Raw genomic sequence first — 27,415 nt, forward strand, 5'->3', positions numbered from 1 at the left:
CGTGACAATTTCTGCTTAACCTGGATGGAAAGCCTACCCGCCGTCATCAGCCAACTGGGCATAACTGTGGATACTCTAAAGTCTCTTCATGATGAGCTAGAGAAAACGGTCGACGACTCAAAGTCAGGGAGCGTGGTACGTCTATCACATTTGTAACGGGATCTCTTTCTGCTGTTTGGTTGATGGCGGCTAATACTCGCATAATATAACCACTAGAAAGCCGATGTCTTGCTTCGCATGTCACAGCAGTTACAGAAGGTTGGCCTGCAGAAAGTCGGCGTGGTATTATTGGAGAAGGCCGTCAGTCTGTGTGGAGAAGATGATAACGTATGTGATTATTTGAAAATACCACCCCTTAATCCTGACTGTGACGACCCTATCCCTCTACTAGCTTCGTGCTCGGGTCATATTTGAGAAAGAAAACCAGGATAAACAGGTATTGATCATGGTAAGGGTGTGGTCATCGCAAATATAAATACTGGCTTCAACGCATACATTGACCTTCTTCGAACAGAACCAGTTGCATTCCCCATTCTCAAGCATCCCAGCGGAGCCTCTCCGCCTAATATGCGAGCAGCTCGGGCGTGGATCATCATCCGTTTTCGCGGTCTCCCAGGTCTGTCGAACCTGGCGGAATATCACCCTTGAAACTCCGTCTCTCTGGCGCGACCTCACCATCAAAAAAACCGATCATAATCCACACCTCAAAGCACAAGCCTTCGTTCTGCGGTCCGGGACATACGGCCTGCGAAGCATCAATATCGACATGACCTTCAGCTGGGATAATCCTCCCAAGCACCCCAAACGTGTCTCACCGAGGAACTACGGAAAGTCTACCTTCCAGCAGATTCTATGCACCATCGACCAAACCACTCGGAAACTGGGAAAGAACGTCGTGCATAACCTCGACGTGTTACGGTACTTCTCGAAGAATTCGTGGCACGGCTTCGACATGGTCTATCTCATTCGCTTTCTCCTTCGCTCGTGGATCCAGCCCAGCATTGTTAAGATCGAGACGGAGGACAAGACAGCGGATTGGGGATGGTACCATGCCGTGCCAATGCTGCCCGCCTTCAATTCTCGCCTCGCTGAATTCCATCTCGACGGACGAGCCCAAGTGATATGGAAATTCACGCCTTCTCCAGGAGTCGCGCCAGGAGGTTCTGATTCGACCTGGCTCAGCTCGAAACTTATATCATTGAAGATGTCGAATATCGGGCCTAAGAAGAAACGAGACCCAGATATGTGGTGGACGTCTAGTCGAGGAGATGACCTTGCGAACCTCGCTCATGGGCTACATCGCGCAGCTCTCGCTTATCCAACATTCACGCAGGGATGGCGCGGAAATGTCGATTTACTGAACGAGCTCGTCGGACCTGGGGACGTTGAACATCCGAGTGCCCACGTCGATATGATACTCGACTCTTGGACATCCGGCTCGAGGAGGAATTATGAAGCAGCTGTCGTACCAGAGGGTGAGAAGAGGTTGTTACCAGAGCTGAGGGAGCTGGTACTGGGAGTTCTCGATCTCGATTTTCTGAACCGGCTGGAGGTGCCGAAGTTGGAGAGACTGGTTGTTGCGACTCCGCTTTGGTTTGATTGGAAGGGGGGACAGCTGATGAGGGCTTGGGAGAAGCATATTATTGTGTTCTTGGAGCGCGCAGGAGGAAGCTTGAGGGTCCTCGATGTGGGTCGGCTCAATCTCCCAGATCACCAATATTTCGAACGTCTGCCCGAGTTGACGCCGAACCTGGAGGCATTGTGCATAAGGTACAGTACCGACTTACGCTCGAAGGAGAAGACGGACCCAAATTTGCAAAGGTGGATAGCTGCTGGAGAAAAGGTTCACTTGGAAGAGGGCGTTTTGGAACAACTTGGAGGCGCGTGGGTGGAAGACTAGGGTGCTTCGTGTTCGTGTCTATATTTGCCTCGATGATAGGGAGTACGGGGCTGTGAACGTGGAAGGGTCATGTCTGGCACGTAGTACGTGATCCCGCGAACGGGAGTGAAAGGTTTGAAGAGGATGGAGTATGGCGATGAGATGTTCGAGCAGCTCGGGGAGGAATTAGTGGCTTTGGAGGAGGGAAATATGGATCGGATGCGATCAATGAGGTATGAGGTCAAACATAGTATTAGGTTGCAGAAGAGGTGTGATACACGTATGAAGGAGGAGTGAGGGTATGAATACGTAGAAAAGAACAGAGCGCGAAGTAATTAGGTCCGAAACAGCACCGTTCACATCATGTGTACGGCTCGCGAGTGACAAACGACTATTCACAGGTCTGAAAATCTAGCCTGGGATAGTAGAGAAGATGGAAATTCTGAGGGCCAGTTGACGTATACTTGAAATATCGTCGGCCTGGATCTTTATGGTCGTTCTGTCCAGGTGTAACTACTATTGTTATTGTTCGCCTCACGAACAAGGACCTGATTATCTGCGAGAAAGATCGATGAGTAACAGAAAACAATTCTCAGGCTCGGTCGAGTGAAGAGGATGGCGAATGAGTACAGACTTATCGTGCAAGTCGTGAGTGTGGGACACAGATCGCTCCACAAGGAGGCCATACAAAGGCGTTCAGTAGGTCCCAGGGCCGACTGGAGGGTTAACGCAGTGAAATCGACATTTACGAGTTCTTTGAGACGAGAAAGTGGTTTCTCGACAGCCTGTATATCCTGTAGGAAACAGTAAATGCACTTGGACAGCAATGCAAAGACCACAATAGCCTCTGATACTCACATGAATGCCTGGTCGAGAAAAGTATTTGGTAGTTCCTGGGTATCCAGGCCGATGTATGATGATCAAATTCTTCAAAGAAGGTGCGATTCCAGCTATGTAATCGAGAACTGGCTGTGTGACGATGACGGAGTCCCCATCGCGGCCCGTATAGCGTTTACGGAGGTGTTTTAGATGTTGCTTGACTAAGGTCATCATGGCACCGTGCGGACTTGGTGCCATCCAGACTTCGATATCGGTGAGGGATGAGATAGGCTTTTCGAAAGCGTAGAAATAGTAATCAGGCGCTGAGAGGCGCTTGAGATGAGGAAGGAGGCATAGTTTCGGGCAGGTTTCTGAGTCAATATGTCCGTAATAGCCAGCTGTGTGGCCCAGACGGATGTCGGTGAGGGTCGGGTGTTTGTTTAGAAATTGGCAGAGGTTGAGATTGTTCGCGATAGGGATCTCGAAATGAAAGGTTTCGAGGTTACGCAAGTGGCATTTCTGGAGGATGCCAGTGGGAGAATGCCTAAATCGATTCATGCGTGAGGGCGTGTAAACCAATTGTTGATCGATGGTGCGTAGGTCTTCACGATAAAGTTGCTCGCATCGAATACGAAGATCCTTCAGGTTCGGAACGCATTGCGCGAGGATGTTACGAAGGGCAGTCGCGAACGGTGCGCCAAGGTCGGTGGAGTGCGTGTCCAGAAACTCGCAACTAAGGAGCACGTAGTAGTATCGCAGGTGTACATTTTCATAGTAAAAGGCTGCCCAACATACCTGAGGTTGTCGAGACGGAGTGATTTAACGTGATTACCAAATTCCAAATCACTAAGCAAAGCGGAACACAAAGATGTAGCGCGCTGAATGTCGTTTGTTCTCGGACTAGTACCGCCACAGGAGAACCGGATGGATCGGTAAAGGTGTGGTGCGGTAATGTCAAGTAGTCGGTTGCATGTTTGAATAAGTGCAGCAAGTGTCGGCCTGCACTCAGAGCATAGTATGACTATCTCTGTGAGAAGTTCGTTCGGGAGGCGTAGTATATGAGTGATGTGGCGGTGGGGTGGGGGTCGTTTGGGATGAGGCGGAGGTGATCTGTGAGGAACACGCCGATGAGAGGGCATAGAACGCCTTCGAGTGGTAGGTGCCATTGGTTGAGATATAGAGGCTCAATGGTAGCGTCAGCGAAAAGACTATTGACCGACCTGTCGTTGTTTCAGCGAGAAAGCGCTCATGGTGTACTGCATAGACCGGATCCAAGTGATTGACTTTGTGTGGCGTTCATCGGACTCTGAATCGGAGTCTCAAACAACAACTCGTACAATCAAACACCGGGATCAACTTCGATGAGGGTGCTATTGGAAGGTCAGCAACTTGATAGGATGTCTCTGCACTGCACAACACTTCATATTTACAGGAACGAGCGTAAGAACATAAATATAGCTAAAGACCACCCCGAGGATGCGACACAACGAAACAACATAAGTCAACGAGCAGGCGAACGCCAAATAGTATACATGGACAACAAAAGACGGTAACACGATGTCCTAGTGCAGTGAGAAAGCGATATCGAAGGGAGCTAAAAGAGGACATAATCTTTACTCTTGCCCAATGGCTACATTCCATATCTTTTTCATGAGCAACGCAGAATCGTCGGTTGCACCATCGATTTTCGCAAAGGCCACCGTCCCGAGCGTTGTGGCGTAGTTCCGAAGGTATGGCGCGTACTTTAAAGGACAAACCGTCAATGGAAGTTCACTCATAGTATCAGGTTAGTAGAGAAAGATGAAGTACTCACAGCTCTGCAAAAATGCTTATACAACGCCCAAGTCGTCCAAAGCCTCCACTCTTCATCTCCCCAGACAGCTCGGTCCTCCCACGCCTTCTCGGAGACCACGTCTGGGTTCGAAGAGTTTGCGCATACCTGGTCGACAAAGCCTGCTAGTACGCTGGAAAGCATCGTTTTTTGTTCCTTTGTTAATGAACCGAAGGCTTTGAGGGCTGTCATCAGTGCAGGTGAGTCTTCTGCTGGTACTGCTTCTTCTGCAGCGCCCATATACAATCAGTATACAGATGATGCTAAAGGAGGTTGATATCTGACCTGGCTTGACCTCATCCCCCTCCCCATCTATTTCCATCCCCGTCATTGCCATCCCGTCCGTAGTCAGTCCACCATCTCCGGCACCCTTCCCGGCCTCCGCTGCCATCTTCCTCGCCCTTTTCTCGTCCTCCTCCTTTCTCAGTAACGCCACCTTCTTCCTCGCCACCACCACTCTCCCATTCGCCTTATCCACAGCAGCCTTCAGAAGGTCCCAATCGATACCAGCTTCCCGTGCAATGTCTCCACCTGCCCCAGGCGCAGAAGAAGAATCTGACGAGCGATTCCCTTGGACCTTGAACACCCACTTGACGATATCCGTTGGATCGACAATCTGATACTGCATCAGTTTATCGAAGACGATCCCCACCATCTGCCTATTCCTCCTCCAGAACGTCGCTACGATCCCTAGTACGTCCATCCTCGCCTCCTCAGCTTTCGATGGGCTCATATCCGACTCACCACCACTGACTCCACCCACACTCCCCGACGTATTCGTCGAGCCAGTCAATGTTCGCAATAAGGTGATGTACCGCTCTATGGCGTTCAAGAAATGCGAGAACGAGCGTGAGCCGATGTGGAGCAGAGATTGAATGGCGATGGAACGGACGACAAAGTCGACGTTGAGCGGGGCGCCGCCGGAGGTGGTGGGGTTTTCGAGTTCGGATTCAGAGATGGAGTGTTTGAGGGAGGTAAGAAGGGAGAGGACGTCTTCAGGTTTGGCGCGGCCACGGAGTTGGTTCAGCACACTCTGAGCGGCATCGTGGTGTGGTGCACCTGAAATGAAACGATCAAAATCAAATTCCCTGAGTTCGGGAGAGACAATGGAGAAACTTACTGGGATCATCGTAGTCGTACTCAGGCCCTGGCCCTTGATCAGACATGGCACCGGCCTCCGGGTCCTGGAATGGTTCAGGGAGGGTCTTCAAGATACGGTCGAAGTATGACAGACGGATCTCGAACTCGAGTGCTCGACGAACGAACACCCGTTTCGGATGTTGAGGTGTGAGAGCCAGATCCGGGATCCTGTAGTGTCACGATACCGTATCACATTTAGCCCCACCCAGCTTCAAACGAGAAAATCCAACATACCACTCCTTCCATACCCACTGGAATCCGAAGTTTGACATATGCACAGAGAACCATTCCGCAAACCGCCTGCCGATCTCCACGTCTAGTCCCTCCGCAAGATACGCGTATAGCCGCCTTATAGACTTGCCTACGGCAGGACCAACCGTCTGTGGAGAGAGCTTGCATAGTTCGGTAATGAGGGCGATATAGTATATCGTTTTGTGAGGGGACTCGGGGAGGATGAATTGCATGCTGAGGATCGTCTGTTATGTGGCGTTGCATCGACGGACGTGTTAAACCGAAGTTACGGAAGAGAGGGAATGAAATGAATAGACCTCGATGATAGTGCTTTCAAGCTGCCAGTCCTTATCCGGTTCTGGTATCCTGTCTGAAATATCGCCTGGTGTTCCAGGTTTGGGCTTGAATGTCCCCTGCACTGTCCATTTTGGATATTCCATCAACAATCTTGCACATTCCTTTCTGTTTATCTCAAAGATGTCCACGATATCCAGAAGGTCTGCACGCACAGCATACCCTGCTGGTGATGCTAGGTCTGGTGTGACCTGTGTATTAAGTTGTTTGTTAGCATGCGTAAAAGGTGTACGGCCGAGGACTAAACGCACATCGTTCTCAAACAAGCGAAGCATGTAGTCTGGCCACTCTTCTTTTTTCACGAGCGCGTCTTCACCTTCATCGGTTGGCATATTGTCTAACTCGATGACCTCTGGTGGTACGAGAACCGAAGGTAGGTCGAACTGGCCGGCGGTCGTGATAGGGGGGGAGGGAAGAGTGAGGTACGGCTGTGGGTATATGGAAGGTATGTCAACGAAGTCGGATGCTTCGAGGGTTTTGAGAGCCGCGACGGCGCAGTCGATGTGCTAGAATGATTAATAACGCATTGGAGGGCGATATCATGAGTATACGAGTACAAGTGGCATGAAGAGAAGGACGAACTTCGTCAACGTGCTCCTTGGTGAGTTCGGTAGAGTGAAGGCACAGAATGGGTTGTACAAGCCATTTGGAGCTTTGAACCGATTCGTTGTAGGTCTGAATCCCCATGATCATCTCGCTCACCGACGCAGCCGAGTATTTTTTGAGCTCTGGACCAGCCTGATTGATGTGGCCCAAGTCAACATCGCCACTTAACTGTAATGCATCATGCTTGAACAGACAGAAACGCACCCGCATGAGACCTTCTGCAGCACAAAGCGCCGCTCTTTTGGCTCGTCCATGCGAGACACCAAATTCGTCGAGCACAGAGGTAAAAGATTGAAGGAGACCGAGCATTGAAGGCGCAGAGATAATTTTGGCGATGGTCAGGTGCGCAAAGAAGTGAACCTGGTGGCCATGAAGATCGACCAGAGTATAAGCGGGTGAGTTTAGAGATCGTTTGAGGATGTGCTTACGCAGAGACGCGTCTCTCGCCACGCAAGTTTGTCGAGATACGTCTGGAAACCTTTCCAAAAGTCATCCAGAATCTGTCTCCCAAGTGACGGCTCGTCTGCATTCATAGAAGCGTTCTCGCCATCCTGTTCCTGAGAAGGTGTTGACCCACAGAGAGAGACGAGGAGGGCAGCATAGTGGGGAATCTTGTACGGTTGTTCGGTGACACTGCAGCATCCGTACAGGCGCTTAGACCACGTCTGACGTGGGATGGAGGCGTTACACACCTTATTCGAAGAGCCTCTGAGAACAAAGGGATATTGGGAGGCAAATATTCCCGAAATTGGCTAGCAAGCCTGGGGAGCTCTCCTTCGATGTCCTGAATAAGGGTAGTTAGACGCGTTGTTGAATGTTGGAGGTGCCGTTCGTTCAGCACTGACCACATCGCCAAACCGAATGACGGCCGTCCTAAAGATTTCCTCGGGAGACTCGTATACTTCCTGACGGCGGTCATATTCGTAATCTGACATATGTTAGCCTCTTAACAGCATAGGGATAACAATGAGCATACCTCTGTTCCGCCTTCGTCCACCGCCTCCACCACCGTAGCCACCGTACGACCGTTCGTAGCTCATGTCGGCTAGACAACAATCCCGTTGGAAGGAGCTCAGATACGCTTGAAACGAATGCCCAAGAGAATGTAGGAAGACTGAAGAGAGCAGGAAGAGAGCGGTCGAAGCTAGGAGTAGCCTGAGTCGAAGTTGCAAAGAAGTAAAGTGCACGTCACGTGACAAGCGCGTTTTGTACGCCGTTATTGTTGCCTTCTCCGATGCCAGCAAAATTGCTGCTATCTTTCCTCACCGTCGTTCACGCCGAGCATTGAGCACAATTCCTGTAATCCCCCTATGCAGACTCATCTCATGCCGTAAATATTAATCACTCGCGTTATTTCTAGCTTGCTCCGCGCCTTTCTCTTCGCAGACGATGTCCAGGCTCAAAAAGGTCAACATATTTTTTCTTATATTCTTTCTGCTATTGTTATTTCTACTAAATCCTCTGCGACCTCTCGAGACAACAATTACGAGAAACATGAAACCAGTCTCTTCAGATCTCAATATTATCATGGACTTGGTTGGAAGATCTAATCTAATCTGCGCCGAGATGAAGCTGTGTGGCACAGCACGTTGTGGCACGCGCCTTCGGGACGACGACCACGTCGACAATCATGCTGCCTTCGATAATGCCAGCGTTCGCGCTGTATGTTCTTAAAAGCACAGTGAACTAGTTTCTTGGGTTTTCTCCATCACACTTCTCGAGGTTTGAATCGCTGGTTCGACAACCAGGATGTCTTCTAAGCGCTCAGAGGCCCTCCTCCGTGGTCTCTCGCTTGCTCTGCTATTTGACTGGACCTCAACATTCAGTCTTGTGTTTGGTGGTTGCTGCAGGTACTTCGCACTACGTTCAACGCCCAAATATAAACTGACTTGTATATTTGTGGGACAGCAATGCCCTCACCCTCGAACGCATAACACAGACTCATGCCTCTGCCGGTACTCTCCTCACCTTCGCCCAATTCGTGGTCATTTCCATTCACGGCCTACCCAAATTCATCACAACAATACGTGGACCACTTGGCATGCCAATACCATGGCTGAAACGGCGCCGAATTCCGCTCACACCCTATCTCATTCAAGTTGTTTTATTCTATGTCATCTCGCTCTTGAACAACAAGGCCTTTGCCTTCCGTATTCCTATGCCAGTACACATCATATTCAGGAGTGGAGGTCTGGTCATCAGTATGGTTATGGGATGGCTGATCTCCGGTAGGAGGTACGTATGGGTTCATTTCGTTCTTCCAACCGCTTCGTTTACACGGACACGCAGGTACACCATTACGCAAGTCCTGTCCGTTCTCCTAGTCACTGCGGGAGTGATTGTTGCAAGTCTCTCAGCTTCTACCGTCAAATCACGCAAGCCACCTTCGGTGAACGTATCTTCAGGAGACGTGAAGTCGACGACTGAACCATCATCATCCGGCCTTCAAATGTACCTCACAGGGATTGGAATCTTGACCCTCGCTCTCGTCCTCTCTGGATTTTTGGGAATCGTTCAAGACAGGACATACTCACACTACGCCGCACCTAAAACAACTTCCCAGCCTTCCTCATCATCGACGAAGTCCGAGTCAATCACCCCACCGACGCCACAACAACCTAAAGATACCCGTCCCTCCACCTGGGAAGAGTCCATGTTCTACCTCCACTTTCTCTCATTGCCCATGTTCCTTTTCGTTCGCAATGACATTACTTCACAAACTCAATCTATCCTCCGCATTTCTTCTTCCTCCCCCTCCCTCGCCCAATCTTTATCGAGCTCATCCCTTCTCTCCTCCCTGACCTCTCCAAAATCCTCACCTCTATCTTTCTCATCCTCCTCTTTCCCCGGCCCAGGATCACCCCTTCTTCCACCGCTCTCTCCACCTCTTCCTCTCCCTATGACCTCCAAGACAGCCTATGTCCTCCACACAACTTTAACCTTCCTCCTTCCCTACCTCAATTCTATCCCATCCGCTCTCCCACTCCTCGTCCTCAACACACTCACGCAACTCCTCTGCACCGCGGGCGTCAACCGCCTCACGACGCGCGTGAATAACCTCACCGTCACACTCATTCTCGTCGTGAGGAAGGCTGTATCCCTGATTTTGAGCGTCGTGTTGTTCAGGATGGGAGGGAAGGGTGATGGTGGTGAGGGAGCGGGAGGCGAAGAAGAGGATGTGGCGGTTTGGATGATGTGGCTCGGGGCTGGATTGGTAGGCTTGGGGACTGTGGGGTATGCGGTTGGTGGGAAGAGAAAGCCTGAGGTGAAGGATAAGAAAGAGTGAACGTCGCTGCCGCCTATCGGGTTATAGTGTCGAGGGTTCTTGGTTGGATGATATGTACATATAATGTTCGCTTGTTGGGCTTCTGTGCTTTGCTAGAAGGATTCATATTAGAGTGTCGATGCTGTATTTATTTTCGATGCTTTCTACTTCACATTCTAATGACAACGTGCCCCCTCTTCGTCGACTTTTCAAGTCGATGGCCTTTACAGTGACAAGGGGTACACAGGTGCACTCAAAAAGAGCGGATGGGTGAAAGTAGAAGTTCATCAGTCGATAGCATGGGCTCAGACGAAACCGGTCAACAAACTTGATGGTCCCGAAGAAGGGACGTCAGAGTACAGATGTATTAGAGTACGCCGGTGTAGCGATGTAAAACATAACAACAAATAAAGACAATATAAGTACAAACGCGATCATAATAGTAGGAAAAAGACAATCAAGACACAGGTAACGACGTATACAACATTTGTGGTAATATAAAACGAATGTCCGCGTAAGGGGCGGGTAAGAATCCAACCAACACCTCCTATGAGAGTTCAACCCGGTCCTTCAAACGTAACAACACACAAGCAGGACTCAAAGTGCTCAGCACTCCTGCCCACCCTTAGCGAACAACACACTCCTCTGGTGCGCCAACCTCCTCAAACCGCCCCCCACGCTTCCCGAAGTACTCTCCGCGTTGAGGGCAGGGTATTCATCCTGTTGCATAGCTGACGAAGTCGAAGTCGAAGAAGAGATCGAGTTGGAGGACTTAGTAGCCGCGCCCCACATTCTGCTGAGGAAACTTCCCGAAGAGGCGAGCGTGGATGGGGCAGGCGTCGTGGTGGTCATGTCGGCAGGAGCAGAGCGCTTTGAAGGAGTGGACGGCCGGCGGGTAGCTTGAGGTCCGCCGCGGGTGCGACGCGTGGCGGTGGGCGAGGAGATGCCAGAGGGCATGTCCTTGACGGTGTTGTCCGAGTTAGAGGCCCTGATGCTCATGCCCCTGGGTCCCTGCACAACGCTGCAGGTAGTCGAGCTCCGATTCCTGTGGACTGAAGCAGGAGCAGGCCTAAGCTTGAACTCCGGCTCGTCGTCAGAGTCGGCGTCCATAGAAGGCGAGCAAGCGGCAGAACTGTCGTTATCCTCCACAGATGTGTAGCTGCTAGTGCGGCTGCAGGCAGCGCTACTGTCCGACCTTGAGTAGGTAGTGGCGGTGCTAGAGCTACTATTCGTCAAGTTCAAAGAGGGACGACGAAGTTGAGGTTGATGAGCCACATTGGCGCTGAGATAAGTGGAGGAGATGCGCTTGGCGAGGTTGTGCACGGTGGCGGTGATGCTCTGGGACGACCCGGACGACGTGACAGGAACATCGTAGCGTTGACCTTCAGGAAGGGGAGCGGCGACGGGAGCAGGAACGGCGACAGGGGCGGGACGAGGGGCGGCCTCGTAAGGAGGAGGAACGGCGTCGTACGGAGGTGTCAGGGGAGCTTGTTCCTTCCTTTGCTTCTCGACTCTTGCCTTGCTGGCCTGGGCGACCCTGTTGACGGCGCACCGCCTCTCCTCTGCGGGTGAGGAGAGGAAGGGCTCAAAGTGGGAGATGGCCTCGAGTTCGTCGAAACGGAGGTCGTAACCGAGGAGGAAGAGGAGTTGCTTCTCCATGAGATTGATCTCGGCGATATCGAACAGTTTAGCGTAGGCGGCCCAATGCTTATTCTTGGGAGAAGAGTCATTGAGGTATTTGGCGGCGACGATGAGGGTGGCAAGAAAGACGCGGTGACGCGTACAGGGAATACCTATGGACGAGGACGGAAAGAAAGGATGGTATGTTAAGCTCGACAGCACGTGAAGACCATGGAGTGGACCGACATACCTTTGGCCATTTTAGGAAGCTTCTGATGCAGGCGGTCCAGGTAGATGAGCGTAGTGAGGAGAGTCGGCACCTGAACGTTCGAGGCCTTGATGACCGCAACGATGAAGTCCTCGAGAGGTGGAATTCCGGATGCCTTGTTGGACGCTTGTGAATCGGGGAAGGAAGCGGTCCTATGCGGGGTATGCGGCGGCGTGGGGAGCGCACTGGCGGCGGGGCCCGCAGAAAGGTGAGAGGACGAAGTGGCGGGAGGCTCCTCATCGTTTACCGGGATGACGAGCGTGGTCTGTTGGGCAAGATATACTACCATGTCGTACGAGACATTCTGGTGGAGAAGCTGGAGAAGCTGAGGATTGTGCGCGCCGCATGGGAGGAGAGAGGCGGGGTGACGTCTGAAGGTGGAGGAGGACATGACGGAGAAAGGAAAGGTAAAGAGAGTGTAGGTTTATGGAAGTAGGTGTAGCGGGGAGATGTGCACGACCGTCGATGGAGAGAGAGCAGACAAAGGCGAGCGAGAGGATGGTGTTGGCCCTGGTGATGGTGGTGGTTGGAGACCAAGGGGTGCGTCAAACTGGCGGGAAATTACGCAGATTTAACGGGTGTGAATGCAGAAATGGGGGCGTCACAAAGCGCGATCGGATGCTCCAAGAACCGTACTCAAGACGGATGATGGACTGGTGTGACTAAAGTCAGAACTCAAGTGCCAAAATCAGAGGTATGAAGGTGGTATGGGGATGAGCAGGATGAGGCTTGCTGAGTACTAGTAGCAACCTCTTATATTTTGAGAGATGTCTCGGGTATGTGGTAGGAGAACTCGCATCCTTCATGTACACCGAGGACTGCCAGTCCAAGTCACAAACGGAACGGCGGTGACGTTGCCGGGGTCGCGGTATCTGAATTAGGAAGCTGCGAAGCCGGTCTGAGACGCGTCCCACACGTGAGCGCGTTTCGCGTTGCATTCAGTCCAGGTACATTTACGGACGTAAAAATGGGAGGGCCAGTGAGAAAGCAGAGGTCGTTGGAATCTAAGAGTTTGCAGCCGGGGTGAGACTGTGTATTGGGAGTGCCCATGAGAAAAAACGAGCGACCAAGTACAGACACCGGTGAAGGCAAGCAAAAACGAAAGACCCAAGTCTCGGAGATGCAATATAAAGCCGAGCACAGAATAGAGTGATCCCCCGTTTCGAGCATCAGCGAGTATCTTTCCGTAGATCCAAAGTGTTCTGTCCTCTCAGTTCACGCTCGGAGAAATCAGCCATTTTATTCTGACTTCGTTGGGATCTCCGTTTTAAGTACACGGTTGGACTTGGATTTGGGTGCAGGAGCTAGGCGAGAAGGCACATGAGAAGACTTCCTCAAAAAAGGGTGTTATTTATGCACGCACCATTGGTGTTCTCCGTGATGTAGAACCGTCGCAAGACCATGATGGCCTCTTCTCGACAATATCCTGCTGTCGCTTTATAGGCAGGATGCTTAGGATGCACAAGCCTGTCCGTACACGGTCATTAAACAAAGAGCCACAATGATGAAGTGACACCACTTACCCTGCGTTGACTCCGAGAACACTACCGCATCCTCCGAACCGCTCGTTCGCGCAACCGTAGAAAACTTCCTTGATGCCCATCTGCCTCAAAGCCGATGCACACATAATACAAGGCTCTACAGTCACGTACAGAACCGTGTCCGAGAGTGGGTACGGTTTATGTTCTGGCGTGAGGACAGGGTCTGCGAGAATAGCGTCAATGGCTTCGAGCTCTGCGTGTCGTGTGGCCTACAAATTTCACTCGTAAGTCAGAGGAGCGACATAGAAATAGGAGGATACAGACGTTTCGGAGTTCATTGGTACGATTGCGAGCCCTTGCAATGACTTTACCGTCGCGAACGAAGATACAGCCTACAGGGACTTCGCTCGCCGTAAGAGCTTCTTCAGCCTATAAATTATCGTGTCTGGTCGACTGAGGACGTGCCATACTTCTTTAACACAAATAAACGCACCATATCCATTGCTTGGCGCATCCATTGAATATGGATGTCAGCAGTTGATGTATCCGAGTCTGCCATAATGGTCGTCGAGAGAGAAGAGCCACAAAGGCACACACGCGAATTCGTCTCCGATGAGTTTCGTGGCCCGAAAAGGGGCAACTGTATGAACGATTCCCTTCACGTCAAATATAACGGATGGTCAGAGCCTAGGGCAACTGCTTCCTTTTCGAGCTCTCGACAAGACAGCGTCATCGTTCGCGTTCATTCGTTCGTGTTTTCGCGTATTCATCCACGAAGACAACTCAAACTAACACCTTACATCCTAAAGGCCCATAAAATGACATTCATTTGTGTTCGCTCAGCTTTCGCGGCCGCATTACGCGTGCCAAACCCCAGCTCAAGCTTTCGCTCGCAATTAGCCTCCACATCCTCATCCCTAGGCCGGATTCCCCACCACCACCCACGCCAATTCCATTCTTCTCTCCCAAACCAGTCCCACAAAAACAGACAGGGTACCGAACATTTTCGTGATGGCAAAATCCCCTACCAGGTGGTTCGCCTCGTAGACCCCGAGACCAAGAAGCTCGGCGAACCACAACCATTACAACCCCTCCTCGACTCTATCATTGCCGATGGTCGCAATTTCCTGGAACTCGTCGAGGAGCCTCGATATAACCCAGAGTCAGGGAACGATACGGAAGCTTTCGCCATAGTCAAACTCGTCAATAAACACGACCTCTCCGAACGAGAGCGCCACCTCAAAAAACGACTACGACTATCGAAGAAACATAACGAGGGGAAGGAAGTGCAGTTGACGTGGAACGCTGCGCCGGGGGATGTCGCACATAAGATAAAGAAAGTGCGAGAGGAGATCGCGAAGGGATTAAGAGTCGAGCTCGTGGTGGCGACGAAGCAGGGACAGCAGGTGACGGTGAGCCCGGAGGAGATGGGGAAGAAGGTGAGGGAGATGGTGGAGATGGTGACAGACGTGGCGAGGGAATGGAGACCGAGAGAGTTGACGAGGAGAATGACAGTGGTGCATTTGCAGGAGAAGACGAGACCTTTGCCTGCCAAGTCTCCTTTCCATTCAGCGGCGGCTGTTGCAGCCAATGCAGTAGCTATCCCCCCAGAGAAGTAGCAGTTCGATGGCAGTAACCACTGTATGGATGGATGTCCTATTTGGTTGGTACCAGAGTGCACAGAGCATCTACTAAAGCTACATAATATAATGTTATAGACAGAGCGCTTTATAATATCTACTCAGAAGCCACGGTCCTCGATACTAGTCCACCTCCCTCCGCCTCGCACGCGTAGAACCAATCGGCAATCCTCTAGTCTTCACCGTAGGGATCTTCCTCGGCCTGAGCCTCTGCCTTCTCCCCACCGGCGGGAACGCATATGGCCGCACCATCGCCTTCCTCCTCACCTTATTCACCGCGTTAAGATCCACAGCCCCACCCATCAACGGTATATGGAACGCCACTGGCACCTCAAACCCGCAAGCCAACATATCCTTCAAGACGCTCTCCAAAACATATAACCGCTTCGGCCGCCTGTATCCCTCCGCATACTGGCTACGAGCTCTGCGCAACTTGCGTCTCCAGCGTGCTCGAGAAGTACGGGCGTTGTGTTGTGGTGCATTTGGTCGTTGTGCGTACATGGACAGGACGGCATTGAAGAATCGTTCATCTGGTTCTGGGATCTGCAGGTGTCGTCGGATGGGCTGTCTGAGGTTGTACCGAGGCCAATTTTGTAATTCGTCTTCCTGGTTCCGCTCCTTGTCTTGGTCCAGGTCCAGAGGCTTGTCCGAAGTCTGAGACCAGTCCTGGGATTGGGATTGGCCTGGAGCCAGAAGCTGGTCTCGATGTCGGTGCTGAACCCACTTGAGCGATTCATAGATGGAGGCAGCACCAAGGCGCATAGACTTGTAAAGCATCCTCCCTAACTTCTTCCCTGTGACGTTCCTTAGCCCGATTTTCATCGCACTCTTCTTACTCCCTCCCAGCACCCTGAGCGTCTGGACATAATGCGCCCACCCTACAACCCGCTTCTTCCTTGCCTTCCCACCCGTCTCCCACTCTAGCTCCGGCATGAACGATCTCAGCGCCACCCGTCGTCTCGGACTTAACGTTTTGAGATCCAGCCCTTTCCTCGCCTCGTTCGCATAACACTCCATCATGGAAGTATACGCGTGTACCGAAAGACACCACGGTCTCACTTCCGCATCTTCCAACCAACTCGCCGCCTCCGCATTCTTCGCAAGCAACCACACCCTCTCTGCTAGCCCCGTCTTCCCCGTCTTCGCAAGGGCATTCAACACCGTGCTGAAGAAATAAGGACCCATATGGGACGCCCGTTTGACGCATTGTACGCGGTTTTGTTCGCGCAGTTCGCGGCGAGCGCTGAGGGAGAGCGTGTCCCAGGAGGGGTGTTCGATAGCTCCGAGCTCGGGGAGGATGAGAAAGATGACGGAAGAAACGGCGTCTGGACGGCCAGTGGAGACGAGGTGGGAGATGAATGCGCAGAGGAAGGAAGTGTCGACGTGCACGTCGGCAGAGGGTGTCGGGATCTGCGGAGTCTGAGATTTGATCTTGTAGATGAGGCGGACTATAGCTCGGGAGGTGGGATTGTATGGGTTCTGAGAGTATGGGTCCTTCTTCCGGTCCTCCTCCACTTCTGGAGATGGCGACGAGAATGATGAGGGTTGAGATTCAACTGGCTGGACCACAATGTCGCCTGAAGAGCCTTCCAAAGAGACGTCTACGACGTCAGGCTCCGCCACAGGTCGGCTAACACCTTCATGAGAATCTCCTTGGTCCATCTCTTCACCCTCCTTCGGCGCAATCCGGTCTTCATCCTCGGCCCCATACGACGGGAACCTGAACATCGTCAAGATCGCATGCGCCACATCGTTCTTCCTCTGCAACGTGCACGCCCTCAGCAGTATGGTGAACGTCGTGACATCAGGTTCCAACGGCGGTTGCCTATCCTCCATCATATTCTTCAATATGACGTGTGCGAGATTCCAATTAAACCGATGTTGGAGGGCGTAGCGTAGTAGTGTGTTGTAGGGGAAAAGGGTCAATGGAGGTAGAGAACTTCGAGGCAAAGGATCAGAAGTCATCGACGTTCTGGAGAACGAAGAGGCTGTCGTGGTGATCGCAGAAGGCGAAGGGGATAGTAGTGGCGTTGGGTATGTCTTCGAAGGCTGCAGAGGCGGGGGTTCCGACACAGGTAAAGATCGTATGAGCCTGACAAGCACCGCATGAAAATACTGATACGCATTATACGAGGCCTGCCGCCCACTCCTCATCTTCACCCACACCTTCTGGTCGCTCTCCGGGTACGAAGACAGCAGAGTGATGAGCTGAGCAATGTGGGTCGTCGGCAGCTGTTGGGTATCCAGTAAACCAGCGACGTTGGCAAGGCTCTGGCTGCAGTCTGCGAAGAGAGGATGGTCAGGGCCGTGTGCGATGGGGTCGGCTATAAGGTCGACGATATTTTGGAGGGATCGTGAGGGACCGATCATGGGTAGCAGCGGTGGAGAACCGTGGCGGGATTTGCGACGAGGGATCGTTGTCGAACCGTCCAGATTCTTGGCGAGAACACCTTCGACTTCTGCTGCACTGACTCTTTGTTCGGCAATATGGACACAGGTCTTGCGTAGTTGGTAATCGTAGATGAGGAACCCTAGTAGAAGAGTAGCCGCGATGACTTCGCCTTGGATGATGCAGGCGCTAATAACGACATCGTACATCATTTGCGTACGCTGCCATCGATGCTTGCGAGCCTCTCGAAGTAGACGAACGGCGACTCGAGTAAGCGGATCTTCAGGCAAGACGTTCTTGAGATTCATGGTCTCTTTGCCTGCCAGCGGGGCAATCAACTCGTGGTTCGTGAGCTTGTTGAATACTGAACGGTCGCCGCCCGAATTCGTTGGATGCAGCATGAGTAACACAGCCTCGAACGTCTTCACACTGCATTCGGTCCCATCCAGTAACATCTGGTTGACCACCTTCGCTGCATTCCTCGGGTCCTTTCTTCGGAGGTGGAAGTGAACCAGAGCGTGAGCTGCGAGGCGAGGAGAGACGGCCTTGCCAAAATCAATAGGCTCGAAACAACGTGTGGGGGCTACGAACTTGACTTTGGGACCAGGAGTAGTGTCGTAATTGTGAACTGACCAGCGCAAGGAATTCCAAAGGTGGTATGCGTCAAAAATGGAGTTGTTGGCGAGGGACATGCGGACGGCTTGTGCGCCAGCGCGAGAGAGGGCGGGGGAAGACCAATGAGAAGAGAGGTCAGCGATGTTGATAGGTGGTGGATCTTCAGGAATCAAGGCGGCTTTAGTGGAAGAGTGGCTGGCAGAGGAGTATGCGGCAGGGCCATGCCGAGGTCCGGAATGAGAGTGACTTAAAGAGGGTTCCAGGGACCGGATGTGATGAGAGGCGAAGTAAGAGTCATGGCGCTGGTCTGGGCGAGGTGCTATGGTCACAAGTGAACGCCATTGCGATGTCGATGCCGGCGAGCGTATAGGCCGAAATTTGAGTCTACGTGTAGTGTTGGGCGAGAACTGGCTGGAGAAAAATCTCTGCGACAGGATATTGGCCGTCGTTGACCAATTGCATGGCATGTGTCCCGCATTACTATCATCGGAACAGTTAGTGCGCAGCTCGACATATAGTGAGAGCGACAAGACAATAATATAAGGAGAACGCTGTTGCCAGCATGCAACGGTCTGAGTGAACTTCCTTGCGGTACTTGAACAGTATACAAGACGGGGAGATGCTCATAGCAGAATTGAACGGGTGGTCAGACGACCACTGAATATTTCCTCGTATAATGAGATAATATATTGACATCCTCCGGCGCGACGCGAGGGTTTGACCCTATATTGTCTTTTCCGAAATTTCCGGCCACTTGGGACAAGTAGCAAAGGACTCACCAGGCAATCACCCGGACGATATACACTCTAGGATTCACCGCAGACTATAGCAGCTTTAACAGCAAAGCAGATACAGCATAATGAAACAATCATGAGTTGGCTGACTTCTGGTGCACATCAACCCTCAAAAGAAGGTTTTGAGGGAGCTCACCAAGTCCTTGACGCCAATGCTCCTGTGAAGATCCAGCTGTCTTGCCGTCACAGCCCACACTCTTCTCCTATTCGAAGTCGTGAAGCGGGCAGAAGATGATAGGCGGAGGGCGCGAACGACGTTGAGCTCGTCGGTGGAGGAAATGTTGGCGACGATGGGGAAGACCTCGAGTAGGCGAGTACGACCTCGGTCCTCGACGCGTGCCACGTGACCTGAGATACAACTTGTTCCCGAAGTTCGCCGTTAGGTGGCCATTTCCACACCTTTGCTCTCTTCGCTGGTCTTGTTAGCTGCATATGCATATCTAAGGTGCTCCGTCATAGAGACCGATAATTACATCATATCACAGAGTCATACGAAGGCGATATAGAAGCCAGTATTTGCATCACAGTGGATCGTCCTCTCAATGAGATCGGAGGTGATAACTTCTCTGGCAACAAAAAACCAGATATACAGAGTATATCGAGCCCATAACAAAGACATCAATACAGCTGTCAATTTCCTGAAACATTATATGCTGTAGATAGGTGACTGGACAAGTCGACGAAACCCTCCGGCCGAATGCATCGATGAATCACAATCCTGACTCCTACTGCCTCGCGAGGAAGGCCGAGAAGAAACAACAAGGACACATCCATGAAGGACAGGGATTAAAAAAGAAACCAAAGCCTTGACGAACGGAAGGCCTGAGGCCTGACTCTCCACCATGTTCAACTAGTAAACGTTGAACTGGGAATTGCTGTTTGGCTGTTCTGTGGCCCGCGCACGGTCGGATTTGAGCAACATCAGGCATATACTCATCACGACATTCGTTCCAATACGACACACCTGTTTCGAACAAGCGGGTCATTTATAATCAGCAATACAATGACCTGAAGCACAACGAGCAACACAACACTTTCCATTTCGCTTCACCTTCAGTTATGCCTACTCACCCATGATTCCATCCAATAACCCCCAAAATACGATCTAAGCAGCTGCCGAATACTTATGCACACATTGCATGAACCACTTCATGTCTTCCGGGTCCACACCCGGCGTGATCCCATGCCCCAGATTCGCAATCCATCCCTTCGGTCCCTTTCCATCCTGTCCCTTAAACTCCTCACACATCCTCTTCACCTCTCTCTCGATCGCCTCCCTCCCGCCATAAAGCACCGCAGGATCCAAATTCCCCTGGAACGCGACGCCCTTCCCATCTCTCACGTTCGCGGCGGCCGCGGCTGAGCGGGCGACTGAGCCTCGGACACACCAGTCGAGACCGATGACGTCGTAGCCCGAGTTTGCTGAGGCGACGACGGATGGGGTCGTGTTTGCGCCTTTGGGGAAGAGAGTCATGGGGACTTGAGGGAGGGAGAGGGAGGAGAGAGAGCTGCGGACGCGAGTGAGGATGCGGGTTGTGTAGGGGAGGGAGAAGGTTTCGTAGTCGTGAGGTGAAAGCTCGCCGGCGTTGGACTCGAAAACTTGAAGGAGCTGCAGAGTGTGCTCAAATCAGCGATGTGGTGACCCACGACAGTGAGAACAAAGACTGACCTGAGCGCCGGCTTTGACTTGCCCAACAAGGTAGTCCGCGCAAATGTCGGCGATGCGCTCCAGTAATGCCTTGGACTCCTCAGGGTACTTGAACAACCATGTCTTAGACTTCTGCAACGTCTTGCTCCCTCCGCCCTCGACCATGTACATGAACAGCGTCCACGGAGCTCCAGTGAACCCAATCAACGGCACCTCTCCTTTCAGTTCCTTCCTTGCCATCGTGATCGCCTCAAACACGTAGCCCAATTCCTTGTTCACGTCGAGGTGTTCCCTAAGCTTTTTAATGTCTTCGGGGGTATTGAGCGGGTCAGGGAAGGAAGGGCCGGGGTTCATGAGGACTTCCATGCCCATGGCTTGGGGAATGACCAGAATATCGGAGAAGATAATGGCTGCGTCCAGGAGGCCGGAGTAACGGCGGACTGGCTGTAATGTTATTTCGGTGGCGAGATGTGGCGTACGACAGATCTCGAAGAATTCGTGGTCTTTTCGTAGCTCGCGGAATTCTGATGCGGTTTATTGGGCGGACAGGTATAGCCGTTGAGAACGGATTGGGATGGCGTGAGTGCCGCAGGGATTCACGCCAGTGCCGACGGACGAGGAGTGAATGCCGGTGCGGGTGTAAGTGTGCGGGATGGTGTGCGTGGGAGTTGGTTATGAAGATCGTGTGAGGGGTGGTTCGAGTAGAGCTGAGGGACGTGGGGAGAGCGACAGACCTGGGAGGTAGCGACCTGCCTGTCGCATCACCCAAACAGGGGCACGCTCCGTCTGCTCACCTAGGGTGTACGAGACAGCATACTGTCAGCAAATTTGCAGGACCAAACGGTTTGTGGTAAAGAAAGTAAGAAAACATCACACTAGAAGAGCATTAAATGACGAGGAAGATTTGGACCATGGTCTATGAGAACATTCGTGTACTGGCCCAGCACTGACGTGTGCTACACTCGCACCGTTATGTCAGAACGGCCAGCACAACATAGCTTCGTGCTGATCACAGAAAAATACGCGGACAAAGACAAAGCACCATCCACATTCTCACAAACAAAAGACGTACCTCTCGCAGCCCTCAAAAGCAAATCATTCTTCAACGGTGCAAACTCGACCGCCATCTTGTCCTTGTCCTTTATTTCCTGCCGATTTCGATCGCGACCAGGGATGTAAATTCCAGCCGCAAGACCTACAATAATAGATGCGCCTACGCTGAGCATACCAGCAGGAGAAAGATGGACGAAGAAAGATTCACCTGTGGAAGGAGAGGAAGAAGATGGAGGAGGAAGAGAGAGAGATGGTCACGGTGGTGTGAATGTGTTCGCGATGGTGCGCCAGGGGCCAGCAAGATCGACGTCCGTCGGAATCGTGTAAATTATCTTATCTTATCTTCTGGCACTGAGATCGCATCAAAGCAACTTCGTACCATGCTACGCTTTGAAGTAACGATTCGGGCGAACAGATATATATACGTGCATAGACTCGTATGGAACATAAGGGCGTCTAGTAATGGTAGTTGACTGAATAGAGAACTAATTTCCTGAGGAGGAAAAAACATAACTTATAAAGTGTAGATGTAAGGCGCAATAAGTGAATAAAGAAATGCCAGCGTGGAAGGACGTAGGTGAGCGAGCACCATGAGGAAAGTAGCAATCATCATCATCATCATGAACAAGAACATGAGAAAGGAAAATAGACAAAAAAACGAATGTTGTGAAGCCTCAGGCTCCCGAGGAACTTCCCACGGAGAAACCAGCTCAGCTGGAAAAGCGAAGCCCGCGCAGAGCCTCAAAACAAGCAACAGGGAAGTTCTGCGTCTGAATCTATCCTCATTCGCAAGTCGAAAATGTAACAAGTTAATGGAGTAATGGCACAACACCGTCAATGTCAATGCCGCCACGGCTACAGGAGTATAAGTAAGGAGTAAGTCGGAGTAGTGATCAGGTTAGAGACTCGAGAAGAAACAGAAACAGAAACAGAAACAGAAACAGAGACAGAGAGACTAGAAAAAACATCATCGAAAGTGTGAAGGGAAAATAGGAAAATGGGAAAACAGATCGTCAGAGTGAGATCGTCGACATCGACATGACATCGTGACAAGAACAAAATACCCGTGTGGGAGAATAAATCGAGAAGAAGTTGACATGTGGATACGGATGAGAGTATGTATACTAGAGAGCTCGAGGGAGGAACACAGAATGGTGAGAGGGGGAAAACACACACAAATCGTGAGAGGTCAAAGCGAAGAAAACGAACGAAAAGACGAAAATTAGCAAAACGAACGAAGAAAACAGATCGGCCCATATTGTCGTGCGGCGAAAAAAAAAGGTGGAGGCTAAGAAGTGGGGCGCAACGCAAAGACAAAGGGGCAACGCAAAGACAAAGGGCCAGCCTAGTCCATACAGAACGAAAAAAGAGAAACACGAATCCAGAATCCGTCCGATCCGCCACAATCGTAATCGTGTCATACCACAGCATCACACCACTTCACCACCCGACTCAATCAGCATACAACACATGCTTCTCCGTGTTCTCCAACCAATGCCTCAAATCCCCGTCCTGCGCCAAGGGCACGAAGTCCTCCCCTCGGTTGCCTAAGCTCTCCCTATAACTCAGCTTCTCGACCTTGCCCCCCAACCGCGTCTGCACCTTGTCCATCAACTGCTCGTGCGTCACCTTCGGATGGACGCGGATCGCGATCAGATCGTCCGTCACCCTGTCGAAGATCTTGATCTTGATGAACGCCGTCTGCGGGTTCGTCATCGAGATGGAGGGCGTGTGGGCGTGCGCGTGGTTCGCGTGCATGGAGGTGGGATGGGCGGACGAGGCGAGGGATTGGGAGCGCGAGCGGGAGGAGGCGTCGGTCATGGATGAGCGGGGTTGGGAGGGCGCGACGGAGACGGGGGAAGTAGCTTGTGTGTTGTGTGAGGAGTGGGATTGTTCGGGCCATCGCGAGGACGAAGAGCCAGAGGAACGGGATCGCAGACTGCTCTGGTACTGCTCCGTCACGAGCTTGCCGTTGCCGTTGCCATTGTAAGGAAGTTTCGACGGGTCCTGTCGTAGTTCGGGTGGAGGATCCTGGATATGCGCATCATCGTCTCCATAATCCGAGCCCTCGCTATCGGCATACGGTCGTGATACCTTCATCTGCGCCAGAGTCTCCTCTAGCACCGCCTCTGCTTGCGCAGGAAGTATGATCTCCGGCTCCTCCACAGGATCATACCACCCCGCCTGTTCCATCCTCACAAATTGCGGCTCCACCTCATTCTCGACGTCTCCCGGCTTCAGAGCGAAGAACTGTCTCGTCAGATGGTGTTCGACCATGTACCGCGCCGTTGACCGGCTCAACGCAGAGAACTTCTGCATGTACTCCCGGAGCTCTTCCTGTCTCATCTTCGACAACTGATCGTCGACGTTGTTCGACGGGCCGGGCATGAACGGCAGTATGCGTGGTGCTTCTGGGATCTCACCAGATTCGCGGGGGAAGGAGGCGATGAGTGATTTCTGGAACTCGTAGAATTCTTGGTAGGTCCTGAAGATGACGAGGTCCATCGCTTTGGGAAGGTCGCTGGAACCGGCTGGACCGTACGGTTGATAAGTGGCGTGGATCCGGAACCAATAATCGTCCATCTCGAGGTGGAAAGATGGGACGTCGGCGGTGAGGAGGAGACCTTCAGGTAGGATGCCCGAAGAGGAAGAAGGAGTCGATCGTCGTTCGTCCACAGGCGATGGCGTCGTCTCTTCCTCCTGTGCAGGTTCTGGCATCTCCGGCACCGGTGCCGAAGTCATAAACGGACTCGACGAATATCCCGGCATATCGTCCAGCGTGCCGAGCGCGATCGACGTCGCCTTGTAGTTAATAATCTGTTTCTTCCACTCCTCCACCCTCGGCAAGCTGCCGCTGTCCATCAACTGGTTGATATCCTTCACTGGCTGGTTCGTCACTGGATCTCGCACCTCCACGAACGTCACCGGGATCAGACCCGGTTTCCCGAGCTTCCCGATCGGTTTCGCGACGAACCATTCCCGATTGGATTGCGCGACGACGGAGATGGAGTCGCCGGCTTTGGCGTCGAGTTCGTCTGTCCGTTCGGCGATGAAGTCGTGGAGGACGATGGCGTAGAAGGCTTGTGTCTTGGGTGCGCGAGAGCCTGGCGTTCGTGGTGAGACTGGTGTGAGTGGGGTAGGGACTGGTGATGTCTTTGGTGTACTGAGGGACGAAGATGATTAGAAAATGGATCATATGGATGTGAGACATATCGGTGTGCTATCGCTATCGAAAACAGGTCGGGGAGACAGCAAACAATTGAAGGCGGCATCGACCATGTGGACTTCACCACGGAGCCAAGCGGTGAAAGATGTCCCTGAACAGCACACGCCACACGTCGCCACAGCGAGTGCCTGTTGGCAGTGGATCAAAGCGCTGGACGAAAATATACCTGTCTCGAATAGGCGAGGCCTTTCGCAGAGATAAATGGGGTTCGTCGCCTCCATCATCTAGACCAAGATATATCCGTTTGCATGATGCGGCGAAGGGGGGCCACACGGAGGTATATCTTGACACAGAAGCTGTCCCGGAACTGAACCGATCCATCAATCCCAAGAAAAACAAACCCCCGTATATCTTTCAAAGAAAAGGGATGCTTTGTGACCCCTTTCCGAGCGACATGTCGGTACTGCATGCGCCTGGCCAACAGCTCTGGCCGGCGGGAGCCTGCTGCGGGACTGTGATCAAGGAAAATTGTGCTGCGACAATGACAGGAGGGATTTTCGGCGCTGTCGGAAGAGCCGACAAAGGACGACGCGCGCTCAAAACGACGGTAGAGGCTCGCTTTACGAATAGACGAGACGCCGAGTGATCATTGTGCGGCGGGCATGGGCCTTTCGCGTCGCGATCGTACGTGAGCTGGTGGCGCCAACCGGAAACACCGCGGTCGTACATGATGAAAGCGGTATCATGATGGGGGGCAGCAACAGCAGCAGCAAGGGGTTGAAAGATGTCGAGCAGCGTCGGAAATGGAAGAGATAGCTAATGTTGGCGTGGGCGGACTATAGGCGAAGACCCACGGGCCACCAGTATCGCTCCCGACAGCGCAGTACGATATCTGTGAGGCGATAGGAAGGGGTGGAGATGGTGGGCCGCATTGATATCAAGAGTGATGGAAGCATCGGTGTTACATGGCGGGAGGGAAAGACTGGTTGTCGCCATACTTGCGAGGAGTACACCGGTATAGGTCGGTATATTCAAAGCGTAGTCGCCAAGGCAGTGGCGACTATACGCGACCACGAGCTAACCCTTCCGCGCCGCGCAAAACGTCGTGCGTGGTGGAGTACGACGACAGATGATGCAAGAGAAGGAGTAGACTGTGAACACTCACGGAGCAGGACCCTTGTGCAACTCTTCGAACAGGGACTTTGGCACGAGCCCGCGGGCCCCGGTCAAAGGATTGTGAGCCTCGAACCATTCTCCTTGTGCTGAGACGTCGCGGACGACGTAGAAGAAGTCGCCTTTCTGGAAGGAGAGCTCCTGGGGAGCCTTGGATCTGTATGAGGCGAGAGATCTGATGACCTTCTGTGGGGGTACGATTGCTTGTGGCGGTTTTGAGATTGCAGGGAGTGGGGTGGATATTTGTGGGTGGTGTACATCCTTTGAAGTGAGGGACTTCCTGAGGGCCTTCATGGCGAGGAATGTGGAGGAAGGAGGGGAAGGGGTGTAGACGGCGGGAGGTAGCAGCAGTGGTCGATTAGAGCGAATCCCGTCCTCGGACCAATCCACTCTCCCCACCCTTTCCCACGCTCGTCTAAACAAAGTCCCTCACGCTTATTGTCTTCTCCACTGTCTTGCATCGCTCTCCTCGCCTTTGTACGCACTCTGCCTCGATGCACAACAGCCGTGCTCGACAACACCGCACCCTCTATTATAACCCACAGCGTGTCGGCCCCACCCCGCCGCCACAAATGAATCCAACGTGACGCAGGCGCGTGCGCGGCGGCCTTCCCACACGACGGCCACGAACCGCGATGCTCTCACTCACCGTCTTCTTTCTCAAACTTACCTTTCATTCGATGTCAACGAACCGGTACCGTCGTCCCATCAACGTCTTCATCCCAACCGCCACTGCAGCACAGCGCGTCCGTTACGCTTTGACTCAAACGCCACCGACTTCATACATGTCCCGATTCCGGACGACAGCCAATGTCAATCCTTCTTCGATCAACCCTCTTATAACGCAGATGTCTCCATTTCGTTTGGTTGTGTTTGCCGTTTTCATTTCTTTTTGAGGTCCTTTCTTGAGGTTCGAACTAAAATAGTCAGGTATTGCCATTCTGGCCAGTGCGCTAACGCACTTTGAAGGCATCGACGTTTATCCTGCAATTAAAGGTTAGCGACGACGGCGGTTAACCATTTTGGCCGTAAAGATTGCCCTCTTTTGGTGAGACCAGTCTGAGTTTCACACTGATCATCTCGCTTCTGTAGGCCGACTGTCCGATATATTTATTGACAAACGGGGCGTAGCTCCGGTAGGTCTTGTATATAGTAACCCTCGCGGTCCCTTCGTCATTCGCGACATCCATCACACATGTATCTGTATTCCTCGCAGACGTGAACGCTAGTCCAAACTCAGCCGGCCACTAGTCGTCATATCTTCGCTTCTCCAGTCCCCCCTCGGCTTCTCTCGCTTCTCGAGCACACACGGACGCATGCTTTGAGATGCTTTGACTCTCTCCGGCTTCCTCGTACCTGTGAGATACCGACGCTAGCGTGGTCACGGTCGTTCCACGTCTGATTCTGCCATTCTTTCAGGAAATAAAGTGTTCGCCACCGGCT

The 27,415-nt window shown here is 52.3% G+C and overlaps 8 protein-coding genes across 8 annotated transcripts; 2 read left to right on the plus strand and 6 right to left on the minus strand.

The window, feature by feature from the left end:
* Positions 1-24: 24 nt before the first annotated feature.
* STEHIDRAFT_158123 (uncharacterized protein) lies at positions 25-1,900 on the plus strand (the record flags this gene model as incomplete). Its single annotated transcript, XM_007305475.1, has 4 exons — positions 25-135; positions 217-327; positions 392-448; positions 515-1,900. 4 exons carry the CDS (start codon positions 25-27, stop codon positions 1,898-1,900), a joined length of 1,665 nt encoding a protein of 554 aa, XP_007305537.1.
* A 2,411-nt stretch (positions 1,901-4,311) lies between these two features.
* On the minus strand, positions 4,312-7,795 carry STEHIDRAFT_59325 (uncharacterized protein; the record flags this gene model as incomplete). Its single annotated transcript, XM_007305143.1, has 12 exons — positions 4,312-4,440; positions 4,512-4,753; positions 4,815-5,588; positions 5,650-5,837; positions 5,904-6,145; positions 6,218-6,445; positions 6,506-6,760; positions 6,837-6,992; positions 7,065-7,220; positions 7,289-7,493; positions 7,553-7,644; positions 7,706-7,795. The coding sequence occupies 12 exons, from the start codon at positions 7,793-7,795 to the stop codon at positions 4,312-4,314; spliced, it is 2,757 nt and encodes a 918-aa protein (XP_007305205.1).
* Positions 7,796-8,609: 814 nt separating this feature from the next.
* Positions 8,610-10,146, plus strand: STEHIDRAFT_59684 (UAA transporter; the record flags this gene model as incomplete). The annotated part of the gene is made up of 2 exons (XM_007305165.1): positions 8,610-8,710; positions 8,769-10,146. 2 exons carry the CDS (start codon positions 8,610-8,612, stop codon positions 10,144-10,146), a joined length of 1,479 nt encoding a protein of 492 aa, XP_007305227.1.
* A 1,551-nt stretch (positions 10,147-11,697) lies between these two features.
* STEHIDRAFT_59496 (uncharacterized protein) lies at positions 11,698-12,404 on the minus strand (the record flags this gene model as incomplete). Its single annotated transcript, XM_007305151.1, has 3 exons — positions 11,698-11,918; positions 11,996-12,165; positions 12,232-12,404. Coding segments are annotated over 3 exons (564 nt in total), but the record flags the coding sequence as incomplete, so codon positions are not given.
* Positions 12,405-13,252: 848 nt separating this feature from the next.
* STEHIDRAFT_158127 (cytidine deaminase-like protein) lies at positions 13,253-14,053 on the minus strand (the record flags this gene model as incomplete). Its single annotated transcript, XM_007305476.1, has 5 exons — positions 13,253-13,317; positions 13,377-13,480; positions 13,537-13,763; positions 13,819-13,923; positions 13,988-14,053. The coding sequence occupies 5 exons, from the start codon at positions 14,051-14,053 to the stop codon at positions 13,253-13,255; spliced, it is 567 nt and encodes a 188-aa protein (XP_007305538.1).
* A 426-nt stretch (positions 14,054-14,479) lies between these two features.
* On the minus strand, positions 14,480-19,158 carry STEHIDRAFT_122411 (uncharacterized protein). Its single transcript, XM_007305477.1, has 3 exons — positions 19,069-19,158; positions 18,918-18,970; positions 14,480-18,618 (listed from the first exon to the last, which is right to left on the minus strand). The coding sequence occupies exon 3, from the start codon at positions 18,603-18,605 to the stop codon at positions 15,258-15,260; it is 3,348 nt and encodes a 1,115-aa protein (XP_007305539.1). The 5' UTR covers positions 18,606-18,618; positions 18,918-18,970; positions 19,069-19,158; the 3' UTR covers positions 14,480-15,257.
* Positions 19,159-19,888: 730 nt separating this feature from the next.
* Positions 19,889-21,777, minus strand: STEHIDRAFT_80910 (uroporphyrinogen decarboxylase). The gene is made up of 4 exons (XM_007305226.1): positions 21,653-21,777; positions 21,315-21,374; positions 20,602-21,104; positions 19,889-20,541 (listed from the first exon to the last, which is right to left on the minus strand). The coding sequence occupies exons 1-4, from the start codon at positions 21,705-21,707 to the stop codon at positions 20,038-20,040; spliced, it is 1,122 nt and encodes a 373-aa protein (XP_007305288.1). The 5' UTR covers positions 21,708-21,777; the 3' UTR covers positions 19,889-20,037.
* A 262-nt stretch (positions 21,778-22,039) lies between these two features.
* On the minus strand, positions 22,040-26,410 carry STEHIDRAFT_99064 (uncharacterized protein). The gene is made up of 2 exons (XM_007305478.1): positions 25,965-26,410; positions 22,040-24,796 (listed from the first exon to the last, which is right to left on the minus strand). The coding sequence occupies exons 1-2, from the start codon at positions 26,264-26,266 to the stop codon at positions 23,086-23,088; spliced, it is 2,013 nt and encodes a 670-aa protein (XP_007305540.1). The 5' UTR covers positions 26,267-26,410; the 3' UTR covers positions 22,040-23,085.
* Between the last annotated feature and the right edge of the window lie 1,005 nt (positions 26,411-27,415).

The sequence above is a fragment of the Stereum hirsutum genome (assembly GCF_000264905.1).
Source record: "Stereum hirsutum FP-91666 SS1 unplaced genomic scaffold STEHIscaffold_9, whole genome shotgun sequence".
Taxonomy (NCBI): domain Eukaryota; kingdom Fungi; phylum Basidiomycota; class Agaricomycetes; order Russulales; family Stereaceae; genus Stereum; species Stereum hirsutum.